The sequence below is a fragment of the Oncorhynchus masou genome, chromosome 7 (assembly GCF_036934945.1).
Source record: "Oncorhynchus masou masou isolate Uvic2021 chromosome 7, UVic_Omas_1.1, whole genome shotgun sequence".
NCBI classification, from domain to species: domain Eukaryota; kingdom Metazoa; phylum Chordata; class Actinopteri; order Salmoniformes; family Salmonidae; genus Oncorhynchus; species Oncorhynchus masou.
The window spans coordinates 24,784,925-24,812,503 of NC_088218.1; the positions used below are offsets into that span (position 1 = coordinate 24,784,925).

At 44.2% G+C, this 27,579-nt stretch overlaps 1 protein-coding gene across 1 annotated transcript in view; it reads right to left on the minus strand.

Moving 5' to 3' along the window:
- LOC135543572 (aryl hydrocarbon receptor-like) overlaps positions 1–26,804 on the minus strand; it is a 73,405-nt gene extending 46,601 nt beyond the window's left edge. Inside the window, exons 1-2 of the mRNA XM_064970950.1 lie at positions 26,484–26,804; positions 1,878–1,993 (exon numbers count right to left, since the gene is read on the minus strand). Coding sequence (XP_064827022.1) covers positions 1,878–1,993; positions 26,484–26,787 — 420 coding nt within the window. The 5' untranslated portion in view covers positions 26,788–26,804. The remainder of the gene's footprint in view (positions 1–1,877; positions 1,994–26,483) is intronic.
- Between the last annotated feature and the right edge of the window lie 775 nt (positions 26,805–27,579).

Sequence of the window (27,579 nt, forward strand, 5' to 3'; positions counted from 1 at the left end):
CCTTGTTGCTTGACTTAATGGTAAAATCAAAAGAAATCAGCCAAGACCTCAGAAAATGAATTGTTGACTTCCACAAGTCTGGTTCATCCTTGGGAGCAATTTCCAAATGCCTGAAGGTACCACGTTCATCTGTACAAACAATAGTACGCAAGTATAAACACCATGGGACCATGCAGCCGTCATACCGCTCAGGAAGGGGACGCGTTCTGTCTCAAGGAGATGAACGTACTTTGGTGTGAATAGTGCAAATCAATCCCAGAACAACAGCAAAGGACCTTGTGAAGATGCTGGAGGAAACAGGTACAAAAGTATCTATATCCACAGTAAAACGAGTCCTATATCGACATAACCTGAAAGGCCGCTCAGCAAGGAAGAAGCCACTGCTCCAAAACTGTCATAAAAAAGCCAGACTACGTGGGGACAAAGATTGTACTTTTGGAGAAATGTCCTCTGGTCTGATGAAACAAAAATAGAACTGTTTTGCCATAATGACCATCGTTATGTTTGGAGGAGGGAGGCTTGCAAGCTGAAGAACATGTTGTGGGGTGCTTTGCTGCAGGAGGGATTGGTGCACTTCACAAAATAGATGGCATCATGAGTTGGGAGAATTATGTGGATATATTGAAGCAACATCTCAAGACATCAGTCAGGAAGTTAAAGCTTGGTCGCAAATGGGTCTTCCAAATGGACAATGACCCCAAGCATACTTCCAAAGTTGTGGCAAAATGGCTTTAGGACAAAAAAGTCAAGGTATTGGAGTGGCTATCACCAAGCCCTGACCTCAATCCTATAGAAAATTTGTGGGCAGAACTGTAAAAGAGTGTGCGAGCAAGGAGGCCTACAAACCTGACTCAGTTACACCAGCTCTGTCAGGAGGAATGGGCCAAAATTCACCCAATTTATTGTGGGACGCTTGTGGAAGGCTACCCGAAACGTTTGTCCACAGTTAAACAATTTAAAGGCAATGCTACCAAATACTAATTGAGTGTATGTTAACTTCTGACCCACTGGGAATGTGATGAAAGAAATAAAAGCGGAAATAAATCATTCTCTCTACTATTATTCTGACATTTCACATTCTTAAAATAAAGTGGTGATCCTAACTGACCTAAGACAGGGACTTTTTACTAGGATTAAATGTCAGTAATTGTGAAAAACTGAGTTTAAATGTACTTGGCTAAGGTGTATGTCAACTTCCGACTTCAACTGTATATATCTATGCTTGTCCCCATGTGGTGCACTCCCTCTACAAGACAGACTTTCCATGTCTGCCATGTTGTGCCTGCTGTGTGTGAGAGCCCTGCAGTCTCCTGTCTCACCTGCCTCTCTATCAAGGCTCTAACTGTGCCTGCCTGGGAAAGCTTTCAATCTAAGCACTGCTCACTTAACTTAGCTACGCTTCAGCCAGACAGCTCTCTCTCTAACTCTTGCCATGTTCTCTCTCTCTCCCCCTCTCTCTCTCTCTCTCTCTCTCCAAGCCCATGGCATGCTTAAGGGACAGAACAGAAGCCCATAAAGTTTGGGGAAATGCTAAGACATGTAGCTATGCACTGTGGCAGGCAGCGTGCCCTATAAAACCAGCCCTGATCTGAAGCGAGACACGCTAGATGAGATGAGCTTCACAGGGGGAGTAGTCTTCTTATGTCTACTGGTCAGTTTGGAGTAGAGTGGAGTAGACCAGATGTGCCTGGGCTACAGGTGGTGGTGTGTGTATGTGGAAAGATAGCCCATAGTATTTCTTGACATAATGGAACATTCTGATGCAATGATTTGAAACATATGTTGATACAGTTACAGTGCACAGAATGTATGGTGTAGTGCAGGCCCCAGCTGGGGTGTCACACTGCTTGCCCTGCACCTGGAGCCTGCCCACCAACCTGCAATAGGAGTTCACCCTCGGGCATCCAGCCATCCACCAATCCCGTTGTCTTGCTGTTGTCATGGTTACCACTGTTGGCCTTCAAACCATTGCAAGCGTGGGTCTTCAGGGCAACTATAGAGTGAGAGAGAAATAGGGAGAGAGAGGTGAAGAGAGAGAGAGAGAGAGGGCTTAAGTATTTGAAATAGTGTTTACAGAGAACTGCTGTGAATGTCAGAGTGCTTTATAACACACAGGCATGACAGGTCCCTAGCTCATTAACAATTCATTAAACACCATCTCTGAACAGGCTCATTCATTATGACTCACAAACAACAAACGCCATCCACCACCACAAATATGAAACCAATCATATGGCATTGATAATCAAAACTTCAAACAGTTTAAAGGGGGCTTTAAAGGCTGATATGGGTTCTGCCAGGCATTGAGGAGTGCTTTCTTTAGCCTAGTCTAGCGCATGCTGCTGTCTATTCTGGCTCTCTGTAGCTGTGCTAATGGCTCCGACTGAGCCCATGTTAGTTTGAAGTACTACTGATGTGTTTGCAAACATTCATTATGAGAGGAGGATGATCCAGTGAGGCAGACAACATTGGCCTGGACAGAAGGTGGAGAAGACCATGGGGGGATAGGGGGAGGAGAAGACCATGGAGGGGATAGGGGGGGGAGAAGACCATGGAAAACCATGAGGGGATAGGGGGAGGAGAAGACCGTGGGGGGATAGGGGGAGGAGAAGACCATGGGGGGATAGGGGGAGGAGAAGACCATGGAGGGGATAGGGGGAGATGGGGGAGGGGGAGAAGACCATGGAGGGGATAGGGGGAGGAGAAGACCATGGAGGGGATAGGGGAGGAGAAGACCATGGAGGGGATAGGGGGAGGAGAAGACCATGGAGGGGATAGGGGGGAGGAGAAGACCATGGAGGGGATAGGGGGAGGAGAAGACCATGGAGGAGAAGGGGGAGGAGAAGACCATGGAGGGGATAGGGTGAGGAGAAGACCATGAAGGGGATAGGGGGGAGGAGAAGAACATGGAGGGAATAGGGGGAGGAGAAGACCATGGAGGGGATGGAGGGGGGAGGAGAAGACCATGGAGGGGATGGAGGGGGGGAGGAGAAGACCATGGAGGGGATAGGGGATAAGGGGAGGGGACCATGGAGGGGAAGAGAACCATGGAGGGGATAGGGGGAGGAGAAGGAGAAGACCATGAGGGGGAGGAGAAGACCATGGAGGGTAAGGGGGAGGAGAAGACCATAGGGGGGAGGAGAAGACCATAGGGGGAGGAGAAGACCATGGAGGGGATAGGGGGAGGAGAAGACCATGGAGGGGATAGGGGGAGGAGAAGATCATGGAGTTGTGAAGGGGAGGAGAAGACCATGGAGGGGATAGGGGGAGGAGAAGACCATGGAGGGGATAGGGGGGGGAAGACCATGGAGGGGGATAGGGGGGAAGATGGAGGGGATAGGGGAGGGAGGGATAGGGGGAGGAGAAGACCATGGAGGGGGGGGAGGAGAAGACCATGGAGGGGATAGGGGGAGGAGAAGACCATGGAGGGGATAGGGGGAGGAGAAGACCATGGAGGGGATAGGGGAGGAGAAGACCATGGAGGGGATAGGGGGAGGAGAAGACCATGGGGGGATAGGGGAGGAGAAGACCATGGGGGGATATGGGGGGGATATGGGGGGATAGGGGAGGAGAAGACCATGGGGGGATAGGGGAGGAGAAGACCATGGGGGGATAGGGGGAGGAGAAGACCGTGGGGGGGATAGGGGGAGAAAGAGAAGAAGGAGGTGTGGGAATGAAAAGAGCTAAAGCCTTACAAGAAAACACTGAGAAAGTATTCTGAATTATTAGTATACTGAATATGCTTTAGAAAATAGAGAGATAGATAGAGAGAGAGTAGGAAAGAGAGAGATAGAGAGACAGAGAGAGAAAATACAAGAATGAGGGAGTGAGAGAGGAAAGAAAAAACAGAGTAAGAGAGAGAAAACGAAGAAGAGGGAGTGAAAGAGAGAAAAGTGAAGGACAGACAGGACAGGGATTTTCTCCACTTGTGTGAGACGTGGAAAAGGCATTAGTGTTGTACGGTGAGAAAAAAGTCACCAACAGGTGTGACATCTCTGCAGCACCTCTAAACCTGGAGCATCACTCTGGAGCCTCACTCTGTCCAATGTGTGTGGGTATGTGTGTGTGTGTATGCCCATCACTCTGGAGCCTCAGTCTGCCCTCCCTGGAGAACTAACTAGGAGTACTCTACCAACAGTACCCCCTCCACATCCCACATGGTCCACAGTCTGGATCACAGGCTCAAACCAGTGAGGAGGGAGCCTGGCTCTACAATATGGACATACCGTTAAACACCACACACACACATATACAGTAGCTCTAAGAAACACATATTAGAAATCGAAATGAACGTGTCATTTTGGATGTAGGCTACTGCTCAACTGGAGAAAATGAAGTTTGAGTTGTAACACCCAAACACAGAGAGGAGAGGGATTAGACTCTACAGTCTTTCAGCGTGACCCCTGACCTCTGACCCCTATACAACTCCCTGACCCCTGAGCAGTGTGTGGACATGATGCTCTAAATGACCAACACACAGGTCTATAGTGATCTGGAGTAGGACTTGATTGAGGGGGCTGGGGGGTGAGGCTAGAGGGGACAATAGAGGGGTCACAAGGTCAACACACCCACCATCCTTGGACTTAGTTGTGGGGGTTAAGTCTATCGCCATCAGGTCAATGTGCTGGGGGTCAGACCCATATTCAGACCCAGACACAGATTCCTACTGACACACTAAACCCTTCTACTTGGCAATGATATAAACTCATCTACTGGGAAGGATCAGTAAAGGAATACATATCAGCATTCCTTTTCTGTTTGGTGAAGATAAGTTAAACTTGATAGAAAAAGGTTTCAACTGTTTAATCCGTTAACATTCCAAAAAAGGCCTCTAACACAGTTTAATGAATACATGACCAAACAATGTTCCCCTGCTCCTCAATGACAAAGATTTGACTCTGTTTTGACGGAGACAAATGGAGAAGTTTAAACGTTAAAAGCCAAGGGGAAGCACTGGAAAGAGATTGAAGGCTTTCTGCCTCGGTCTACATCGGTCTGTTCCTTCAAAGGCATTGTGGCAGTTCTGTGACCTCTTTCCCATTGGCTTTAGCTGGATTCCACCAGCGACAGGGCTATAAGGACGGGCGGCCAGCACGCTACCAATGGTGCTTCTCAGGACCCCAACACAGTCTCTGTGACTGGAAGGCAAAAACAGCGATACTAATCGTTTCACCTTGCATGCAGAGATCCCCAGAAACTCCTCGTCCAAACGAGTAATAAAGATTTGAAATGATAGAAACTCTCATAGCATTCCGCGAACAGTATTAAAGGGGTTGGGAAATGTGGGTTCACCGTGACTAGAGACAACAGAAATACTCTACTTAACCTTTGAACCTTTTATTACTCAGTGATTCCTTATTGTAAAGACGAGTGAAAATGAATTGAAGTGATATGAACTGTATATCGTAGCCTCTCTGATGAGACACAGCACTTTATACAGGCAAAACCGCTGATATTGATGTGAGGTTGGTGTTTACGCACAATATCACCAATGACCTTCACAGCATTCCCTGTTTGAAAGGGGATTGGGAAATTCTTCTCTGTTAGGGACAGGACAAGCTAAGGGACATACTACAGTATACTACAATACAGTATATTACACTACAAGGCAGTACAGTGCACGACAGTACATTATACTAAACTACACAGGGTCTAGTGCCACACCCAACGTTGCTCTCACGAACACGGACCCGTGTCTCATTTCCACAATGAAGCCGTAGAGCAGTAGCGTGTCAGTCTGCCTTCCTCTTCCTCTCTCTCCCTCTCCGACCAACAAGGAAAAGTATTCCGAGTTAGCAGGGCTGTTTCCCCTAGCTACCTGAAATCCAGAGTCAGGCGGCTAGGGAAGCATGTGGAAGAGAGGCTGGACATCAATTGGGTGAAACTGTGCGGTCGGATCATCCTTACAAAACATGAATTGACACACTGGTGCAAATAGCGTCGCGGTGGTTTCCTGAAGAAGAAGAAGAAGAAGAAGACGGCTCCTTGTTGCTATTCTGGACAGAACAGAGCAGGATTCAGTTAGAACCCTGGCTCATGGAACTCATCTTTATCCCATCTCTCCAACACAGTCAACTCTTTCATTCAACATAGAGATCAACTGGATTCTGGAATGCTCATAATCAACCCAGCACATTCTACGTACAGCCCAGACAAGCGAGAAAATCCACTATAACGTTAGCTATAGCCAGTGCTGGCTTGACGACAAGCGCCATTACATCACACCTGTCTAAGTGAATGAACAGGGGAGCGACGAGAGCTTTCTCTGAGACAGAGTGCAGTGTCGTGGAACCACACAGGCTGCTGCTGCTGTTGAAGAGAGGCATGTCAGCCATCAAACATTAACACCAGGGTCTATTTGTGCGCCGCGTTACGTGTCGATGACACCACAGCAGCAGCAGATGCCTGTGACACACACACAGCGCCCGGGTCGCCTAGGAAACAGCAATTGCTTTTGACTCCGTAGAACAAGGGGAGTGCCTGCCGGCCGCCCGCTTACTGAACACACACACTTCCTGTTGGCATAATGTGGTGGCAGCCAATCAGAATAGGAGCTCCTCAGTTCCAGTGTACAGATGACCAACTCCATCGGTTGCAGGCCACCACCGGCATTCTCTAACCTTCCCTACCTCTGGCTGTGACTCTGTGGCTGAGTGCACTGGGGATAGATGGCTAGTGTACTGCATACTGTAACAGCAAACGGCATTGTACTGTTGTAAATATATGGCTGTGTCGTTGAGTGCATAACCATGCACTTTTCGTAGCTGTCTACATACCACCACAGACCGAGGCTGGCACTAAAACCACACTCACGGAGCTGTATTCCGCCATAAGCAAACAGGAAACCGCTCATCCAGAGGTGGCGCTCCTAGTGGCCGGGGACTGTAATGCAGTGTTACCTAATTTCTATCAGCATGATAAATGTGCAACCAGAGGAAAAAAAAATTCTAGACCAACTTTAATCCACACACAGAGATTAAAGGTGGTACAAAGCGCTCCCTCACCCTCCATTTGGGAAAATCTGACCATAACTCTATCCTCCTGATTCCTGCTTATAAGCAAAAATTAAAGCAGGAAGCACTGGTGACTTGGTCTATAAAAAAGTGGTCAGGCAAGCAGATGCTAAACTACAGAACTGTTTTGCTATCACAGACTGGAAAATGTTCCGGGATTTTTCCGATGGCTTTGAAGAGTACACCACATCAGTCACTGGCTTTATCAATAAGTGCATCGAGGATGTCGTCCCCACAGTGACTGTACGTACATACCCCAACCAGAAGCCATGGATTACAGGCAACATTCACACTGAGCTAAAGGGTAGAGCTGCCGCTTTCAAGGAGCGGGACTCTAACTGGGAAGCTTATAAGAAATCCCGCTATGCCCTCTGATGAACCATCAAACAGGCAAAACGTCAACACAGAACGAAGATCGAATCGTACTATACCAGCTCTGACTCTCGTCGGATGTGGCAGGGCCTACAGACTACAAAGGGAAGCACAGCCGAGAGCTGCCCAGTGACACGAGCCTACCAGACGAGCTAAATAACCTCTATGCTTGCAAGTAACTCTGAAACATGCATGAGAGCATCAGCTGTTCTGGATCAACTGTGTGATCAGACTCTCCGCAGCCGATGTGAGTAAAACCTTTAAACAGGTCAACATTCACAAGGCCGCTGGGCCAGACGGATTACCAGGGCGTGTACTCTGAGCATGCGCTGACCAACTTGCAATTGTCTTCACTGACATTTTCAACCTCTCCCTGTCTGTGTCTGTAATAACAACATGTTTGAAGCAGACCGCCATAGTCCCTGTGACCAAGAACACTAAGGTAACCTGCCTAAATGACTACCGACCCGTAGCACTCACGTCTGTAGCCATGAAATTCTTTGAAAGGCTGGTCATGGCTCAAATCAACACCATTATCCCAGAAACCCTAGACCCACTACACTGCATACCACCCTAACAGATCCACAGATTAGGCAATCTCTATTGCACTCCACACTGCCCTTTCCACACCTGGACAAAAGTAACACCTACAGTGGGGCAATCACATTGTAGGATTTTTTTATACTTATTTTCCACCATAATTGGCAAATAAATTCATTAAAAATCCTACAATGTGATTTTCTGGATTTGTTTACCCACATTGTGTCTGTCTAGTTGAAGTGTACCTATGATGAAAATTACAGGCCTCTCTCATCTTTTTAAGTGGGAGAACTTGCACAATTGGTGGCTGACTAAATACTTTTTTGCCCCACTGTATGTGAGAATGCTGTTCATTGACTACATCTCAGCGTTCAACACCATAGTGCCCTCAAAGCTCATCACTAAGCTAAGGACCCTGGGACTACACACCTCCCTCTGGAACTGGATCCTGGACTTCCTGACGGGCCGCCCCCAGGTGGTAAGGGTAGGTAACAACACATCCGCCACGCTGGTCCTCAACACGGGCGCCCCTCAGGGGTGTGTGCTCAGTCCCGTCCTGTACTCCCTATTCTTTAATTATTTGTTGTTCTTATCTCTTACTGTCTGTGCTATTTTAAAGAATGTTACTGTACTAATGTAAACAGCTACTGTCTGTACTATTTTAAAGATGGTTACTGTACTAATGTAAACAGCTACTGTCTGTACTATTTTAAAGAATGTTATGTACTAATGTAAACAGCTACTGTCTTTACTATTTTAAAGCTCTGTGAACTACTCTACTAAATAGTGTCACAGATAGGTTTCAACCATGAACACAAATGAATCAATGAACAGTTAGCTCTCACTCTCCTTCTCTGAAACCCTCTTCCCCTTTCTCCCTCTTCCACCGCCTTCCCACAAATTGCACATCACCAATAGAGTGTGTGTATATGTGACATAAACAGTGACCCGTTAAATGTGACAGCTTGTGTTGGGGACACACATGCAACCCCCCAGACCCCCCCCTCCCCCTGATTCATGAATTATTAATGAAAATTACCCAGAAAGTGTGTGTGTCTGTGTGTTTCTGTTTGTCTGTGTGTGTGTGTATGTATGTGTGTTGAGGGGAAGCAGCTCGAGCTCACACTGGGGAAAGGGGTGGGGATAACACACACACACACACACACACACACACACACACACACACACACACACACACACACACACACACACACACACACACACACACACACACACACACACACACACACACACACACACACACACAGGGGAAGGAGTGAACTGCCCGCCACCACACCATGGGCCAAGAGACACCAATGGGACATGTGAAATATGTATGTAGCTATTGGCCCAAACGAACAAGGTCAATCCCAGGTGAGGTCCCCAAATCCTCCTGCGAAACCCCATCTCTAACCGTAGCGGAGAGATCATTCAACCTCATCATAGGTTGTTAGCAGTGACGTCGAGGTAACAAACAAAAACATAGGTAGGAAAACGTTGATTTCCGTTAATGGAAACTAAAGTAACGCTCGATGTATTTTCAATACATTTATTCCTGCAAACATTGGGTAAACGCTCTCTTAACAAAAAAAAAGTTTACCTGCAGTTTACTCACCACTACACCACTGGTTAGTGATAGTTCAAGCCCCGAGCATAGGCCTTGACTGTCTCGTTGTAGATTCTGGATACATCTCAAAGCATTACTCCAGGACTGAGCGGAAATGGTACAATATTGAGATGGTTCACTCATTAGAGGACTGTTCCATTCATGTCATGCTATTTCCCTTCGCCTGTCGGTGAGATGCTGGACCCGGACATATTAGTGATAATCGTATTGTAGCCTCATTGATATCTCTGTCATGCTGTGCAGCACAATAACAATGCTAAACGCTTTGAATCCCGTTATATGCCCCTATATTTAGCTTGGTAATGAGGAACATTATTAAGATGTGATTAAGGCCATTCTATGCTTATGACGTGATGTGAACTTTTGTATAATTGAAATCAAAACATGAGTAATTATACAGCCAGTATTCCATGCAACAAGGCACATGGATTTCCTGAGTGGCTGAGCAGGTGCAGTAGAGGAGGGAGAGAGAGAGTGATGCTGCTTGGGACACAACACTATACAACGTTACTATAACAATACCACAGCGTCACCACAGCAATAATACAAGGTTACTACAACGCCACAGGCTGGTCCCAGATCTGTTAGTGCTGTCTTGCCAACTGCTACGGTCACTGTCATGCCAAACTTGACCATAGGAGTTGGTTATACAGCACGAACAGATCTGGGACCAGGATACTTTAATGCTGTACTACGACACCGCACCAGAAAGTTGCTCTACAGGTCTTCCACTTTAGCCTTCGTACCAGTCGTTGTGCTTTGTTGTCATGCCAAAAAAGGAGTGGCAAGGAGTGGAATGAGAGCACAAATGGACTGGTACCCAGGCTACTTCCACTCTCCATTCTAGCGTGAGATCAGTGCCTCTCTGGGTGGGGAGGATCGACTTAACCCTCTACACACACCAGGGAGGCTTAGGATCAGGAAGTAGAAATAGAACAGGTGTAGCTTAGCACAACACTCAACACTTACAAACCCTTCCCCACCCAAACCATCCTTTATTTTAGAAAACAGAACCGCTAGCATTAATTAATTAATTAACCACTAGCATAAACAACATCTGAAGAGTGCAGTATGTACACACACGCACACACACACACACACACACGCACGCACACACACACACACACACACACACACACACACACGAGGAGGATAATAACATGAACTGAAAAGCGATGTAGTGTTACGTAAGCCCTAATCTGCCTGCTCTCAGATCACAGCAGAGCAGATGGCCTATCCTGGAAACAGTGGTGTTTGGATGCCCATAAAGCGCAATCAGGACAACCAAGTGTAAATACAACATTTTACATTCACGTCATTTAGCAGACCGTCTCATCCAGAGCGACTTACAGGAGCAATTAGGGTTAAGTGCCTTGCTCAATGGCACATTAACAGATACAAACCAGCAACCTTTTGGTTACTGGCACAACGCTCTAACCGCTAGAGTACCTGCAGCCAAACACAACTACAATACAACTTAGGCCAGGATTCAATCGGATCACGTTTTGTCTGCTATGCGCCATTCAAAGGTAATTTCCGATTGAGCTGACATATGCAGTGTTTACCGTGAACACGGGAACATCGCCTTGAAAAGGTGCAGTCGACAAAGAGCGTTCGGACTGAATCCGGGACTAGAACTGTTTTTGAATGGAAAACAATACGAAGGTCACAAGACTGACGACCCCAGACAATACTGAAAGCTTAAAGAGAGAGGGAGCGCTCCCAGTTGAATAACCTCCACCACACTCGACTGAATAAATCAATCAATGAATCATGATGACACTCAACTGAAAGGAAAGCGCACACATGGCTGAAAGAAATGATCCAGAAAGAAACCTTGAAGAAGCAAGATGTCCTCAGAGACTAATAAAACATGTGTGTTTGGCCTCCTGCCAGATCCCGCTGTCCGTCTGTATAAACAACACTAAAAAAAAACATGTACCGTGAAATGTCCTTGACGCTGTCAACTTGGTTCAAATTAGGATGTTTATTTTATCAAAAGATAATAGGCCTCCTAAGTGAGAAAATCTGTCATTTGTTTCTCTTTTTCCCCCGGTACGTCTTTGTGATTCCGTCTTTAAAAAGCACATCCCCTTGTTGCAAAGCATTTCCCAATGGGATATTCAAGTACACTATTACATTCTCTTCCTCTTCAAGACTGTCTGAAAGCACTTTGTTCATCTGAGGGTGAGGACAGCTGCACAGCAACAACAGACGGCTAACATGATCACAGTACCACTGTATCATGGTCACAACAAGCAATGCTACTATTGTCGCAAAACGTGGCTTTAAATCAGCTGATCGGATCAGGACAGGCGAGAAGTGCATATGACACAGTACAGTTGGAGAGGACCATGTAGCTGGCTAAGAGGACTCCTTCCTCTTCCTGAAATACCTGGGATACATTTTGATGCCGCAATGAGCTGTAAATTGGCTTACGGTGGTTTGCTGATGACTCTCATTGCCAAGGTTATCCGATCCAAGCACATAGCCATGCTGTACCGTTCAACCTCCTTGGACTCAATGAATCCCTGGCTGTTCAGGGCTAGCTCCCAAATTACACCCCATAGCTGGATATGGGGGGTAATCTATTTTGGGTGAGCCGGGGGTGATTTCAGCCCCCCCCCCCATTGCTTAGCAACTCAACACCATGAGTCTCTCTTCCTGATGGGGGTAACAGAAGGAAGCAGATTCTGAAATGTTAAGACAGAGCTGAGGACATGTTAAGTTAGAACTGCTTTTGTAACCTATATGGAAGTGTACAGTTTGGAACACGAGCCTTAAGTGTACATGTTCATACTGTAATACTAGAACACATACAGGTGAGGCCGGAAGTTGACGTACAACTTAGGTTGGAGTCATTGAAACTCGTTTTTCGACCCCTCCACACATTTCTTGTTAACAAACTATAGTTTTGGCAAGTCGGTTAGGACAGCGACTTTGTGCACGACACAAGTCATTTTTCCAACAATTGTTTACTGACAGATTATTTCACCAGAAAATTACGTCATGGCTTTAGAAGCTTCTGATTGTCATAGTTTGGTCAATTGGAGGTTTAACTGTGGATGTATTTCAAGGCCTACATTCAAACCCAGTGCCTCTTTGCTTGACAACATGGGAAAATCAAAGGAAATCAGTCAAGGCCTCAGATTTTTTTTAGACTTCCACAAGTCTGGTTCATCCTTGGGAGACATTTACACACACCTGAAGGTACCACGTTCATCTGTACAAACAATAGTACGCAAGTATAAACAGCATGGGACCACGCAGCCGTTATACTGCTCAGGGAGGAGATGTGTTCTGTCTCCTGGATATGAACGTACTTTGGTGCGAAAAGTGCTAATCAATCCCAAAACAACAGCAAAGGACCTTGTGAAGATGCTGGAGGAAACAGGTACAAAAGTATCTATATCCACAGTAAAAACGAGTCCTATATTGACACAACCTGAAAGGCCGCTCAGCAAGGAAGAGGCCACTGCTCCAAAACCACCATAAAAAAGCCAGACTACGGTTTGCAACTGCACATGGGGACAAAGATCGTACTTCTTGGAGAAATGTCCTCTGGTCTGATGAAACAAAAATATAACTGTTTGGCCATAATGACCATCGTTATGTTTGGAGGAAAAAGGGGGAGGCATGCAAGCTGAAGAACACCATCCCAACCGTGAAGCACAGGGGTGGCAGCATCATGTTGTGAGGGTGCTTTGCTGCAGGAGGGACTGGTGCACTTACCAAAATAGATGGCATCATGAGTTGGGGAAATTATGTGGATATATTAAAGCAACATCTCAAGACATCAGTGAAATGTCAGCTGATCCGCAAGCTTGGTCGCAACTGGGTCTTCCAAATGGACAATGACCCCAAGGATACTTCCAAAGTTGTGGCAAAATGGCTTAATGACAACAAAGTCACGGTATTGGAGTGGACATCACATAGCCCTGACCTCAATCCTATAGAAAATTTGTGGGCAGAACTGAAAAAGCATGTGCGAGCAGGGAGGCCTACAAACCTGACTCAGTTACACCAGCTCTGTCAGGAGGAATTGGCCAAAATTTACCCAATTTATTGTGGGAAGCTTGTGGAAGGCTACCCGAAACGTTTGACCACAGTTAAACAATTTAAAAGCAATGCTACCAAATACTAATTGAATGTATGTAAACTTCTGACCCACTATTATTCTGACATTTCACATTCTTAAAATAAAGTGGTGATTCTAACTGACCTAAAACAGGGATTTCTTACTAGGATTAAATGACAGGAATTGTAATAAACTGTGTTTAAATGTATTTGGCTAAGGTGTATGTAAACTTCTGAATTAAACTGTAACTGTGTTTTCCTATGTGTAAAATGTCACTACGTAGAGTAAGGGAATAGCAGCTCTGAATCCAGCTGAGCCAAACCTCAGCGCTGTGCACCACTCGTCATAAACAACACTTCCTCTTTAACAACAAAACACTTCCAAGAACTGATGCATCGGCAATTCCAGTTCCACTAGGAGTGTCTGACGCTGGATGATGTAGCCTACAGGGCAACAACACACACACACTGCATGGTGGCCCTGATCCTGTTTGATGTTGCCTACAGGGCGCCAATACTGTAGCTAGCCAACTGGCAGCACTGACATGGGTTCTCACTGTTTCATAGGGTAGCAGAGAGGGGAGTGCACACACACACACACACACACACACACACACACACACACACACACACACACACACACACACACACACACACACAGCAGCGCGCGCCGTTGGGTGGCCAGAGAGGGCAGTGCAGGCACATTTGGGGTGGCCCTGCTGGGAGAGAGAGGCCCGGGCACTAACCGGACTAATTTATGGATCTCCTGTTTGTCTGCTGGTTTCATTACACACTAATTACAAAAGACAAACATCAATATGCCTCTTGATTAAATAAAGCTGTTTATGCTCTGTAACTGCCTGTAGCAATGACTCCCAACAATGTACAGCATACCACCGTTCTGCTTATGTATCAATTTCAGACAACTCCATAAGCTCCATAGGCCTACAGTACACCGTGTGGGTTCGGGTTACACCATACGATAGTTGAAAAGCAGAAGAAATGAAATATTGATCATGTGGACAACGCATGAAATGTTTCTGGGAGTAAACACAGTAAACAGAAGGGGAAATAAAGGGTCTGATAAACACACAGTGAAAGTGACAGGGACCAGGCGGGAAATAGTCACATAAACCAGTCCATCACTGGGGCCGTGTTCCCCATCCATACTGGACATCTACTCAACGAGTTGTCTGAGGAAGACCCGCAACATTATCAGGGACCCCACACACCCCAGCCTGTTCACTCCTGTACTGCCTGGCAGACGGCGTCGGAGCGTGGGGTCAGGGACAAGCCATCAGACTGCTGCTGAACACTTGATCCGGGACTGACCATTTGTGCTGACTCTGCACACCGTAGCACACATGAACTCACTCACACAGCCTCACATATGCACAACACATGTACACACACACACACACGCACACACACACACACACACACACACACACACACACACACACACACACACACACACACACACACACACACACACACACACACACACACACACACACACACACACACACGCACGCACACACACACACACACACACGCACAAACACCGAGATGTACGTTATTTGGCTCTACTACATGTCTGCCAGAAGCAGCTATCTGTCAATGTAAACATTGACGTGACCAATAAGTCCCAGGTAGTAGTGGATCTGTCAGTGTGGATTTGTACAGCCTTCGCTCTCCTTCCCACCGCTTTGCTTTGCTGGTACGTGTACACACACATAAACAGACACACACACACGCACGCACACACACATACACAAACAAACAAACACACTCAGGCTACACACACACACACACTCAGGCTACACACACGCACACACACACACACACACTCAGGCTACACACACACACACACACACACATCGCGACTGCTGCTATTAAGACATCTATTTAATAACGCTATACTGCACAATTTAAACACTTTGCTCTCAATATCCCCCTTCCTGACACACGTGTAAATATTGTACTGTAAATGTGTTGAATGCCTTCCTTGTATTTATATTATATAGAAAAAAATGTGTATACTTTATTACTTTTGACATTTTATACTCTTGTTGTCACATTATTGAGAGGTGAACCTCCAAACCAGCATTTCATTGTACCGTGTGTACACCATGTGTATCCTGTGGATATGACAAATAAACTTGACTTGACTTCAATCTGGGCCCCGGGTTTAAAAGGATCTTCGGTGGCCTGGCATTGCTCTGGAGAAGGAGCTTTTAGAAGGAGACTGCATGTCAAATGTGAATTGGTCCAACCATTAAGTCAGCAGCATCTCAGCTGAAAACCAACACAAACCACAGGCAATAAAGCACCTGCTTCCAGTCATGATGACCAAATTTTAAAAAAAACATTACGTGATCAAAACTCGGATCATAAGCGGTCAAAAGAACACGCTAGGCCAAATTAATGTCACAAAATGTCATATCACAATTTTTTTTAAACAACGGTAAGATTTCATTTCAGTAGCATGACGCTTTTGTCACAGCACATTCCCTCTCCATTTCATTTTGTGGAGACTGTTTTCCCTTTACTTTTTATTGGAGCGAGTAGAGTAGTGGATAGCTATCAGGAGACTGCAATGCCTTGTGACAGCTCGGCAACAGAGCACTGCAACAGTCCCCACTCCATCAGATTTTAATGAGCGTTAATTGCCACTTAAAGCAGAAAAATGTGTGACTGACACACAATGATGGACGATTCCCTGGCCTTAATAGTGGGTACCGTGGCTGGGACGGGTTCCTGCTCAGATAAGAGAGTCTTTGTCCCAACACTGTCTCTAGTTATTCTACTGTCTCACAAGTCATGGCAGAGGGAGAGAGACAAGGAGGGGAGAGAGACAGAGAGGTAGCTGTGACTAGTGCTAACAGGAGGAGAGAGATGGAGAGAAAGAGAGAGAGAGAGAGAGAGAGAGAGAGAGGGGAGAGAGAGACATGTAGCTGTGACTAGTGTTAACAGGAGGAGAGAGAGAGACAGAGAGGGGAGAGAGATAGCTGTGACTAATGCTAACTGGAGGAGAGAGAGAGAGAGACAGAGAGACAGAGAGGGCAGAGAGATAGCTGTGACTAATGCTAACAGGAGGAGAGAGATAGAGAGAGAGACTGTTGTCACAAGAAAAGGGCAACCAGTGAAGAACAAACACCATTGTAAATACAACCCATATTTACGCTTATTTATTTTCCCCTGTGTACTTTAACCATTAGTACATTGTTACAACACTGTAAGTGAAATAAAGTGAAATAAACAATACAAATGAACAGTAAACATTACACATACAGAAGTTTCAAAACAATAAAGACATTACAAATGTATAATATGACATTTGTAATGTCTTTATAGTTTTGAAACTTCTGTATGCGTAATGTTTACTGTTCATTTTTATTGTTTATTTCACTTTTGTATATTATCTACCTCACTTGCTTTAGCAAAGTTAACACATGTTTCCCATGCCAATAAAGCCCCTTGAAATGAATTGATAGCTGTGAATAGTGCTAACAGGAGGAGAGAGAGAGAGAGAGAGAGCTGTGACTAGTGCTAACAGGAGGAGAGAGATAGAGAGACAGAGAGAGAGACAGAGAGGGGAGAGAGATAGCTGTGACTAGTTCTAACAGGAGGGGAGAGAGAGAGAGATAGAGAGCTGTGACTAGTGCTAACAGGAGGAGAGAGATAGAGAGACAGAGAGGGGAGAGAGATAGTTGTGACTAGTTCTAACAGGAGGAAAGAGAGAGCGAGAGAGAGAGAGAGAGAGAGAGAGAGAGGGGAGAGATAGCTGTGACTAGTGCTAACAGGAGGAGAGAGATGGAGAAGGAGGAGGGAACTCGTAGCTCATCATGTCTCCATTTCAAATCTACAGTAAGCCTCTCTCTGTCTAAAATTGTCATCATGCTCAAAGTTTACCTGAAAGCTGCCAAAGCAATTAAGAGAACTGTAAGCTGTGTTGGCAGGGGTCTGTTTTCCTCTACTCCTCATAAGACAGTTTGACTGATCTGTATGGAAGCTTCAGTCTAATAAGTGACCAGGGCTGTGATCAGTTCAACACACACACACACGCACGCAAACACACAATCACACTGGGGAGGGATGGGAAACTAGGGTTGGGCTTAGCCAAAATAAACATGGCTGTTGTTGTGAAAATATGGAGGCCTGTGGCTGGAGCACGGTGTGTGTCTGTGTGTGTGAGGGGGTTCATTGATGGAACATAATGACAGTGCTTTGCACACACACACATATACACACATATATACACACACACACAAACACACACACACACTACGGGATCAGTTTTTCCAGGAATTAAGAAAAGCTTGTTGACAGACTGATGGTGTAAGGTAAAGAGCAGGAATTTGGAGAGAGAGACTATTAGTTCAGTTTCTTCTTTATCTACTGAATCTCATTATCTCCCTCTCTAATAGCACTGGGCACTACAGTAGGTTGAACCATGAGAAAATAGGTCAGTTGATGGGAAGGTACACTCCGGTAATCACACCAAAGTGACCTTTTAAGACCAATGTATTCCTGTCTGGCTACCTTGACATAGCAGCACAAGACTGGCCCTTTTGTGTCCACAAGGTTTGATTCTGTTGTGCTGCTGGGGGTTTTCCACCCCCCTTCTTATTTTCTTTTTCAAAGGAGTATAAAACCCTCTTTAAGTGGATTAACCCTGTTGTTTTTACTCCAAAATACTTTTATCCTCAAATGCACCTTTTCAGCTCGATGTAATGACAATATGTTTGATAGTAAGACATTGAAAACAAAAGCGACACTTTATTTTGTGTCTCAGTTCTGAGAACTGTTTAACAATGTTACACTTATAAAAGCTATATTTCTTTAATGTTCAAGACCTGGAACTGAACTTTCTATAACGGGGTTCTTTGTTAGTTTTTGCTCTCTAGCCACCCACTTGGTATTTGCTTTTTAACCAGTTTCAGACAAACCTTTGTCTTGTTCTCTGGCTCTGTGTGGTCCACAAAGTCCTCATCCATCACTTCTCCATTGGCTCTCGTCAATTCATCATGGACCAGTCATAAGATCGTTAGCACAGGGTCCCATTCTCTCTCCATGTGAGAAGAGAAGGGGTCTCATGCAAAACCACTGGGAGTTCATTTACCAATGTGATCTGGAAGCGTCATGGTTGAGACTCATTCAAATCAATCGAACCATGGATGTAAAGAAGACCGGGCGATCTGAGGCAAAAACCCACCAGATCTAGACAGCAGATCTACTCTACTCCGGCCACTGAGGTTTAGCTATCGTTGTAACGCGACACAAATCCAAGGCTGTGCCGTAAGCTATCTTAAGACAGTTGGGCACGTTTGTAACCCATGTTGAGTGGAAAATCCGTCCTTTGTGAGCGAGACAACCGTGGCAACGGTCTGCGGGAGGCCTTTACAAAAGAGTGGGAATAAGAAACATGGAGATACTGTAACTCTTGTCATCAGAAGGAAGAGTGGACCAAAGCGCAGCGTAGAAAGTGTTCATGATATTTATTTTCAAGAAACACTCAAACAAAAATAACAAATTCAAAAAAACGAAAGCGAACAGTTCCGTCAGGCACAGACACAAAACAGAAAATAACACCACACAAAACCCAAATGGGAAAATCACAACTTATATATGATCCCCAATCAGAGACAACGATAGACAGCTGCCTCTGATTGGGAACCACACTCGGCAAAACAACAAAGAAATAGAAGACATAGATTTTTCCACCCGAGTCATACCCTGACCTAACCAAACATAGAGAATAAATAAGGATCTCTAAGGTCAGGGCGTGACAGATACACTCAATTAAACAGAGCTTAGAGAGGGGGGGCAGGCACAGGCAGGGGTGACCGGGTTGGTGTAACGGCACGAGGCAAGCAGAAAATACAACAACACCATCATCACCTCATCTCCGCTAGTTGGAGAGAGACATCGAAAAGACAGAATACTCTTTATCTAAATCAAACGGTATGTCTACAAAATCCAGAAGCAGGTGGGCAAATTGAAACGGAACGACTGCAGAGTTTTATACTGGATAAAACTTTGCAACACAGTTTATCAAGTTTATCAATGGTGGACAAACGATGACATAATGGTTGATTTTGAGTAAATGATCAGTTTATAATCAGATCTCCTGTTCTCCACCCTACACGTGTTAATCAACGGTTTCCATCTTTTTGAAGCTGGCGTCGGTCCTGCATACTGCCATGTGATAGCAGAAGGGAAACATGCAGAAGCTCTACCCAGTACCCAGATAAAAGGCCAACAAAAAGGGCAAGACTATGATCAAACACCCCGTTTGAGAGATCGTTTGAGAGAAAGTAGCAGGGTTACAGCGTTGTGAGGCAGAACACTTCCAGTGTTTGAAAACACCTAGACAGTGGTCACACACACGCACACGCACACGCACACACACACACACACACACACACACACACACACACACTGTTACAATAGTTGTAGTCTTTGCTGCAGTATAACGCAGTCTCAACCCCTCTTTCAAATGACTAAGAACATTCAATATGGAGGGTACAACGGTTGATAAATTAGTTTAAAATATTTTCAATTTACTTAGTATATCCTTATTTCTCTGAGGTTGCTTGAGGCATCATAGGCATCATTTACCGCCAGTTTCATCTGAAACATATTTGTAAATCTTATCTCATAATTTACAGTCTACCAATATACAACTTTTAGGGCTCTATATTAACAAACCTAACGCAAGGATTAATCTAAGTGCTGGCGCTAAGGGTTCTGAGGGTGTGTCGGAAATATATATTTTTTTGCTATTTTACGAGCACAATAGCTGGCGGTGGCGTGAAAGGGCTGGGTTTTGATGAATAAACAAGTTGCAGATGTGACGAGGGCTTGGCCACTCACTGGCTTACTACGGCATGCTGTTGTCTCAAGATCTGCAGGTTATTGTCATCATCAACTCCAATTCTGCCGGGGGCCACGGAATATTCTTGTCCTGGTCCGTTGTGGATTGATACTACAGTTAAATGTTAAATAACGAGTAATAGCAACAACAACAACAAAAAACAGTGTTTGCTCAATAGCCTATGTTTGGAGTGTTGGCAGTCAACATTGTTTGTAATTGGCTGCAAGAGCCAAGCCAACACGTCTCCACGCGTTGCACTTCTCCTCAAATAACAAATACTCAGCTCCCGTGATTTGTCTTGTATGTGTGAGGCACGTTCTCAAATAGCAAGATATAGCCAAGGCCTACCACTGATACCACATTATAGTACTGAATCATTTAAATACGATGGGAGGGGAGAGTGTCTTTGTTAACCCGATGAGAGGCGCTCTTTGGAGATGGGGACGGATACTTGAACAAGCTAAATGAGGGATGCAGGTAGGCACATGTGTGCATGTTTTAGGACGAGCAGTATATTTTCAAGTCAAGGCACTCTGACGAATAAAGCATTAAACACCTTTTAAGGGATTGGCGACTTTGCAAGGCCAGGATAAAAAAGACATGACACATTGCTGTTGAACCAGGCTTTAGTAGCCTAGGCTTAGGGTAAGGGTAGCAGAGGGCTTGATATGACATGGAAAACAATCTGTTTTTAAAAACGCTACAATATATTTCAACAGGATGGGGTCAGAAGCATGATATCTTAAATGGCTTCTCTCGTTCCGTGGCACTGTGTACACACAGTGCACTCGCACAGACAGGCTGCTGCCTACATACAGACTTGAAATCATTGGCCACTTTAATAAGTGGAACACTAGTCACTTTAATAATGCCACTTTAATGATGTTTACATGTCATCTCATATGTATATACTGTATTCTATACTATCTACTGCATCTTAGTCTATGCCGCTCTGTCATTGCTCATCCATATATTTATATATTCTTATTCCATTCCTTTACTTAGATGTGTGTGTATTAGGCATTTGTTGTGGAATTGTTAGATATTCCTTGTTAGATATTGCTGCACTGTCGGAACTAGAAGCACAAGCATTTCGCTACACTCGCAATAACATCTGATAACCGTATGTATGTGACCAATACAATATGATTTGATTTGACACTTAGGCCTAAATGGTTTTAAGCATAACATTCGCAAGTCTATACAATACACTAGGTCTCTGTCAATTGTATCGTTGACTATGTTTGAGGCAAATTTTTTAAAATATCACCCGTTGATATGGATGACTGAATAGTTTGGAGTAGCGTGTCTTTGGTAATCGAATGAGGGGCGCTCTTTGATAATGTGGCTGGATAGGCTACTGAATAAGTGAAATGAAGCATGCAGGTATGTGATTTGTGAATAATGAAAAAGCAAAAACCTTCAAAGTATTTCAAAGCACTCTCAGTAGATCATTGAAAACCTCTTTAGTCATAGGCTAGTTGGCTAATGGCCAGGATAAAAAATAGGCACCTATGCGATGTTGCTTAAACCAGTCTTGATTTAAGGGGAGGGTTGGCTGTGTTTGGTTTTTAATCAAATTCAATTAAATTGGGAGAAAACAATTGTTTTCAAGGAAACAACTCAAATTTTGCCAACCCTACCACCTCAGCCCAAGGTAGCCGATGTTAAGACAGGCAAATTGCCGAACCTCGCGTTACGGCTGGAAAATGCCAGTGACGACGAAATTGCAAACTAACGTGCGTTTGACACTTGCGCCTCCTTAGCGCCAGATGAAAATAGAGCCCTTAGTGTGTGAACATTTCTTTGTAAACTGGTCTTCACACCATATTTAATTGTCACCATATGAATGAATGTCGACACTAAGCTGCACATCTGGAAACAGTTCAGATGCGTCATGTAACAGCTTAACATTGACATGTGAGTCATTTATCAGACCCACTTCTCCAGAGGGACTTAAAGTAGAGAGTGCATACATTTTCATAATGGTCGCCCCCGTGGGAATCGTACCCACAACTCTGACATTGCTAGTGCCATGCTCCACCAACTGAGCCACACGAGACTATTACCATGACATAAGCAAAAACATGACCCAAAAAACTCAAATAAGTCAGGCTTTACGGTCTGGCTTAACTGTTTCCACCCTTATGTGACCCATACCCCCACACCCACCCTTCCTGTCTTTCCCTCTCCCTCTCTCTCTCTCTCCCCCTCTCTCTCTCTCCCTCTCTCTCCCCCTCTCTCTCTCTCCCCTCTCCCCCTCTCTCTCTCTCCCCTCTCCCTCTCTCCCCTCTCCCTCTCCCTCTCTCATGATCACTCCTTTGTGACAAAACCCTGCAAAGATTGCCCTATTGTGTGCTCCAAAGCCACTCTGAATATCTCAAATGGTTAGACTCATTAACAGTCTCTGTCAGACCCAGGGCAAAGTGGACAACCATGGAACTAACAATCTACCAATGCTAAATGATGTACAGTACGAGGCTACTGTACCTCAGTCAAGCTCCCATTGGTCAAAACCTATCAAATCAAAGCCACGTCACATACCAATACCCAGAATCCCAAGCCATCCGACTGCGCAGCACAAATGCTGTGATGAAGTATTAGTTGCCAGTTGAATCTAAAAGCGATGCTAAACTTCCATTTAAAAACCACACAAGCTCTTCACTAAAAGCCTGTAAAACATGACATAACGTTTCTAATCCCTGCACATCAAATAGCATTTGTACTCTTTTCACTGCAAAGGCTACACACGAGTGTCATACGCATGTGGTACCCTTATCTATAGTGGTACACTGGTACAGCAGTTTGGGTGAAATGGTGCAAAACGGTACCATCGTATGCAGGAAGACCCACAGCAATTTTCTGTAACTAGGCTTTATTGTAGCTAGCCATGATTTATTCAAAAAATGTGATCAGATTTGTAGTTTTCCTTCAAGTGTTACATTGTATAAGTTCATTTACATTGCTGCCGACATAACGCGGCTAGAAAATATTCAGTATTCAATCAATTAAATGAAACACAGTTTCTTCCAATTGCACTTAATCAATTGTTGATGTATGGTGTAAGATAATGTATCATATATGTCATTGAGCAGCGACTTCTATCCAAAGGGCCTTACAGAGAGACGGGGCATGTTCACACATGATCACATTGTTGATCCCAGGAAAACAGTAATGGAGGACTCATCATACTTCATTACATTCAGCCCTTTTGGTTCCTTCTCCCCTCTTTCTTCCTCTCCTAAGAGTTTATGTTAAACAGTGTGGTGGATGGGATGGAAGGAAGGGATTTCTCCTTGGTTAATCTCTCTCCTGGGAGTCTCTGCTCCTGGTATTTGAATTAAAACAACTCCTTGTGGAGTCCTCTCCAATATTAAACCTGTTATTGTCCAAACGCAAACCTGTTATGGTCCAAACGCAAACCTCCAATCTCCCTTCCCTTTCCAAATAGACGGAGGGAACCTACGCGATGTTATTCATTTATTCAGATGATTTCCCTTAAAACCATACACATTGGGTAGTAAGGTCCAGAAGTGATTGAGGTGAAACATCGCCACAATATTTGAGCTTTGTTCCGGTGTGCCTTGAAGATAGTCCCCTAAGCAATCTCAACCCTGCCCCTTCCCTCCTCTCCTCTCCAGCTATGCACTTTCCATTCCCCATGCAGCATCTTCAACACAGCTCTTACCCACGGCAGAGTCGGGTCATGCTCACTGTTTCCATTCGACTCACCTCAACGGCCATTTTAAAATTGACTGTCTAAAACAAACATTTTCCTCCCTCTGTTTTATAAATGATTTAAGCTCAATTTCTTTTAATTATGCATGACCCATCACCACCTCCAGAACTCAGCGCCTGCACTGCAGCATCATCCTAAGACAGGAAGGGCGGAAAAGGTTGGGATTCTGGCATAGAAAACCCCATATTGAAAGTGTATAAAAATATGTTTTTGTATGTCATTGATTAGCTTATTCGAGTAGTTCAGGATTGTCTTCACATCATGTATGTGGTGTGTCTTGAGAAGAAAATGTGAAAGGATACAGCGTTGCAACATTCCTTAGAAAGGCCTTGCCAAGACAACACAATTATTTAATACATTTAGAAGGAATTGAATAATACAACCTAATACATTATTTTCAGCAGAGTACAGTTTAAAAAAATAAAAACATATAATATATAATAATTATATTTTCTTTTCTTTTCTTTTAAGGAAATGTCCAAATAACTGGTCATATGTACAGTGGGGCAAAAAAGTATTTAGTCAGCCACCAATTGTGCAAGTTCTCCCACTTAAAAAGATGAGAGAGGCCTCTAATTTTCATCATAGGTACACTTCAACTATGACAGACAAAATGAGAAAAAAAATCCAGAAAATCACATTGTAGGATTTTTAATTTATTTATTTGCAAATTATGGTGGAAAATAAGTATTTGGTCACCTACAAACAAGCAAGATTTCTGGCTCTCACAGACCTGTAACTTCTTCTTTAAGAGGCTCCTCTGTCCTCCACTCGTTACCTGTATTAATGGCACCTGTTTGAACTTGTTATCAGTATAAAAGACACCTGTCCACAACCTCAAACAGTCACACTCCAAACTCCACTATGACCAAGACCAAAGAGCTGTCAAAGGACACCAGAAACAAAATTGTAGACTTGCACCAGGCTGGGAAGACTGAATCTGCAATAGGTAAGCAGCTTGGTTTGAAGAAATCAACTGTGGGAGCAATTATTAGGAAATGGAAGACATACAAGACCACTGATAATCTCCCTCGATCTGGGGCTCCGCGCAAGATCTCACCCCGTGGGGTCAAAATGAACAAAAGAACGGTGAGCAAAAATCCCAGAACCACAAAGGGGGACCTAGTGAATGACCTGCAGAGAGCTGGGACCAAAGTAACAAAGCCTACCATCAGTAACAAACTACGCCGCCAGGGACTCAAATCCTGCAGTGCCAGACGTGTCCCTCTGCTTAAGCCAGTACATGTCCAGGCCCGTCTGAAGTTTGCTAGAGAGCATTTGGATGATCCAGAAGAAGATTGGGAGAATGTCATATGGTCAGATGAAACCAAAATATAACTTTTTGGTAAAAACTCAACTCGTCGTGTTTGGAGGACAAAGAATGCTGAGTTGCATCCAAAGAACACCATACCTACTGCAAAGGGACCAGGACGACTGATCCGTGTAAAGGAAAGAATGAATAGGGCCATGTATCGTGAGATTTTGAGTGAAAACCTCCTTCCACCAGCAAGGGCATTGAAGAGGAAACGTGGCTGGGTCTTTCAGCATGACAATGATCCCAAACACACCGACCGGGCAACGAAAGAGTGGCTTCATAAGAAGCATTTCAAGGTCCTGGAGTGGCCTAGCCAGTCTCCAGATCTCAACCCCATAGAAAATATGTGGAGGGAGTTGAAAGTCCGTGTTGCCCAGCAACAGCTCCAAAACATCACTGCTCTAGAAATGGGCCAAAATACCAGCAACAGTGTGTGAAAACCTTGTGAAGACATACAGAAAACATTTGACCTCTGTCATTGCCAACAAAGGGTATATAACAAAGTATTGAGATAAACTTTTGTTATTGACCAAATACTTATTTTCCACCATAATTTGCAAATATATTCATTAAAAATCTTACAATGTGATTTTCTGGATTTTTTTTCTCATTTTGTCTGTCATAGTTGAAGTGTACCTATGATGAAAATTACAGGCCTCTCTCATCTTTTTAAGTGGGAGAACTTACACAATTAGTGGCTGACTAAATACTTTTTTGCCCCACTGTATGTCCCTACAGTGCATATCCTAAGCGTATAACCTCCACACAGTTACCTGCAGCCAACACACACACACACACACACACACACACACACACACACACACACACACACACACACACACACACACACACACACACACACACACACACACACACACACACACACACACACACACACACACACACACACACACAATCACCTGAGAAGAAGTTCTTGGTCCTCAGGTAGCTCACGCTGAGCCGTAAGATAGAGAGTTTATCCAAGCTGGAGGTGACCTCTTCTGGGAAGGGCAGTAGACTGGCCAGACGGTCTAACTCAGAGTTCAGACGGTCCCGGTGGCGCTTTGATGGGTTCGACTTGGTCCCTTCAGACGGAGCTGTCTGTTTCTCTCTGAGCAGGAGAAGAGACATGGGGTTTATTAGGGAATCACAGAGGAAATTATGAAGCCAGTAAGCTAATTCTCTCAATGTTGATAAGAAGGTAAACAGTGGACATATTGCCATTCAGTACTCACTTTTGGTCTTTCACTTCGATGCTGAATGATAAATCATATAATTAAATATTGGTATTAATAATAATACTATATGTTTAATAATAAATAATCATCATATCAATAATAATACTAATAGCAATAATAATAACAATATTATTATAATAATTTTCTTATTTCCTTATAAGTTTAATAATTATTTTTGCTCCTTTTTAGCTTATTTTTTTAACCAGTTATAGATAAGAAATAATAACATTTGAAATACAGTGTGAAAAAATAGGAATAGTCAAGTTACAAGTACTTGAACGTTTCACACGATACAAGAGCACATTGAACTATGAAAAATAATGAAACGAAAATAAATACCAAAGGCCTGAGAATGATGAGCACGAGCCCACGCGCCTTGCACCTGTGCCCGGAGCACTGGCATGGGTTCGTTAAGATTCAAATCGAATCAAATTGAATCATCATATTGAATCATCTCTCTCCATTTGAATTGAACATAACTTCAACCATTTGACCTCATCATGATTATGAGTCAAATTATGTGTTGAGTTATTTTTATTCAAGACATAACATTATGCATCATTATCCTGACACATTATACTATCTTGGATAAACATACTGCTTATAATATATATATATATATATCCACATCTGTCTGCACCAAAGAATATTGAAGATATATACATGCTATTTGGATGGATCGTGAGTGATTATCATGTCATATAGCGTTGACTCATACATTATCAAATAATACAAAATAATAACAACGTTATGGTGGGCCATTTTAGTTCATTATTCA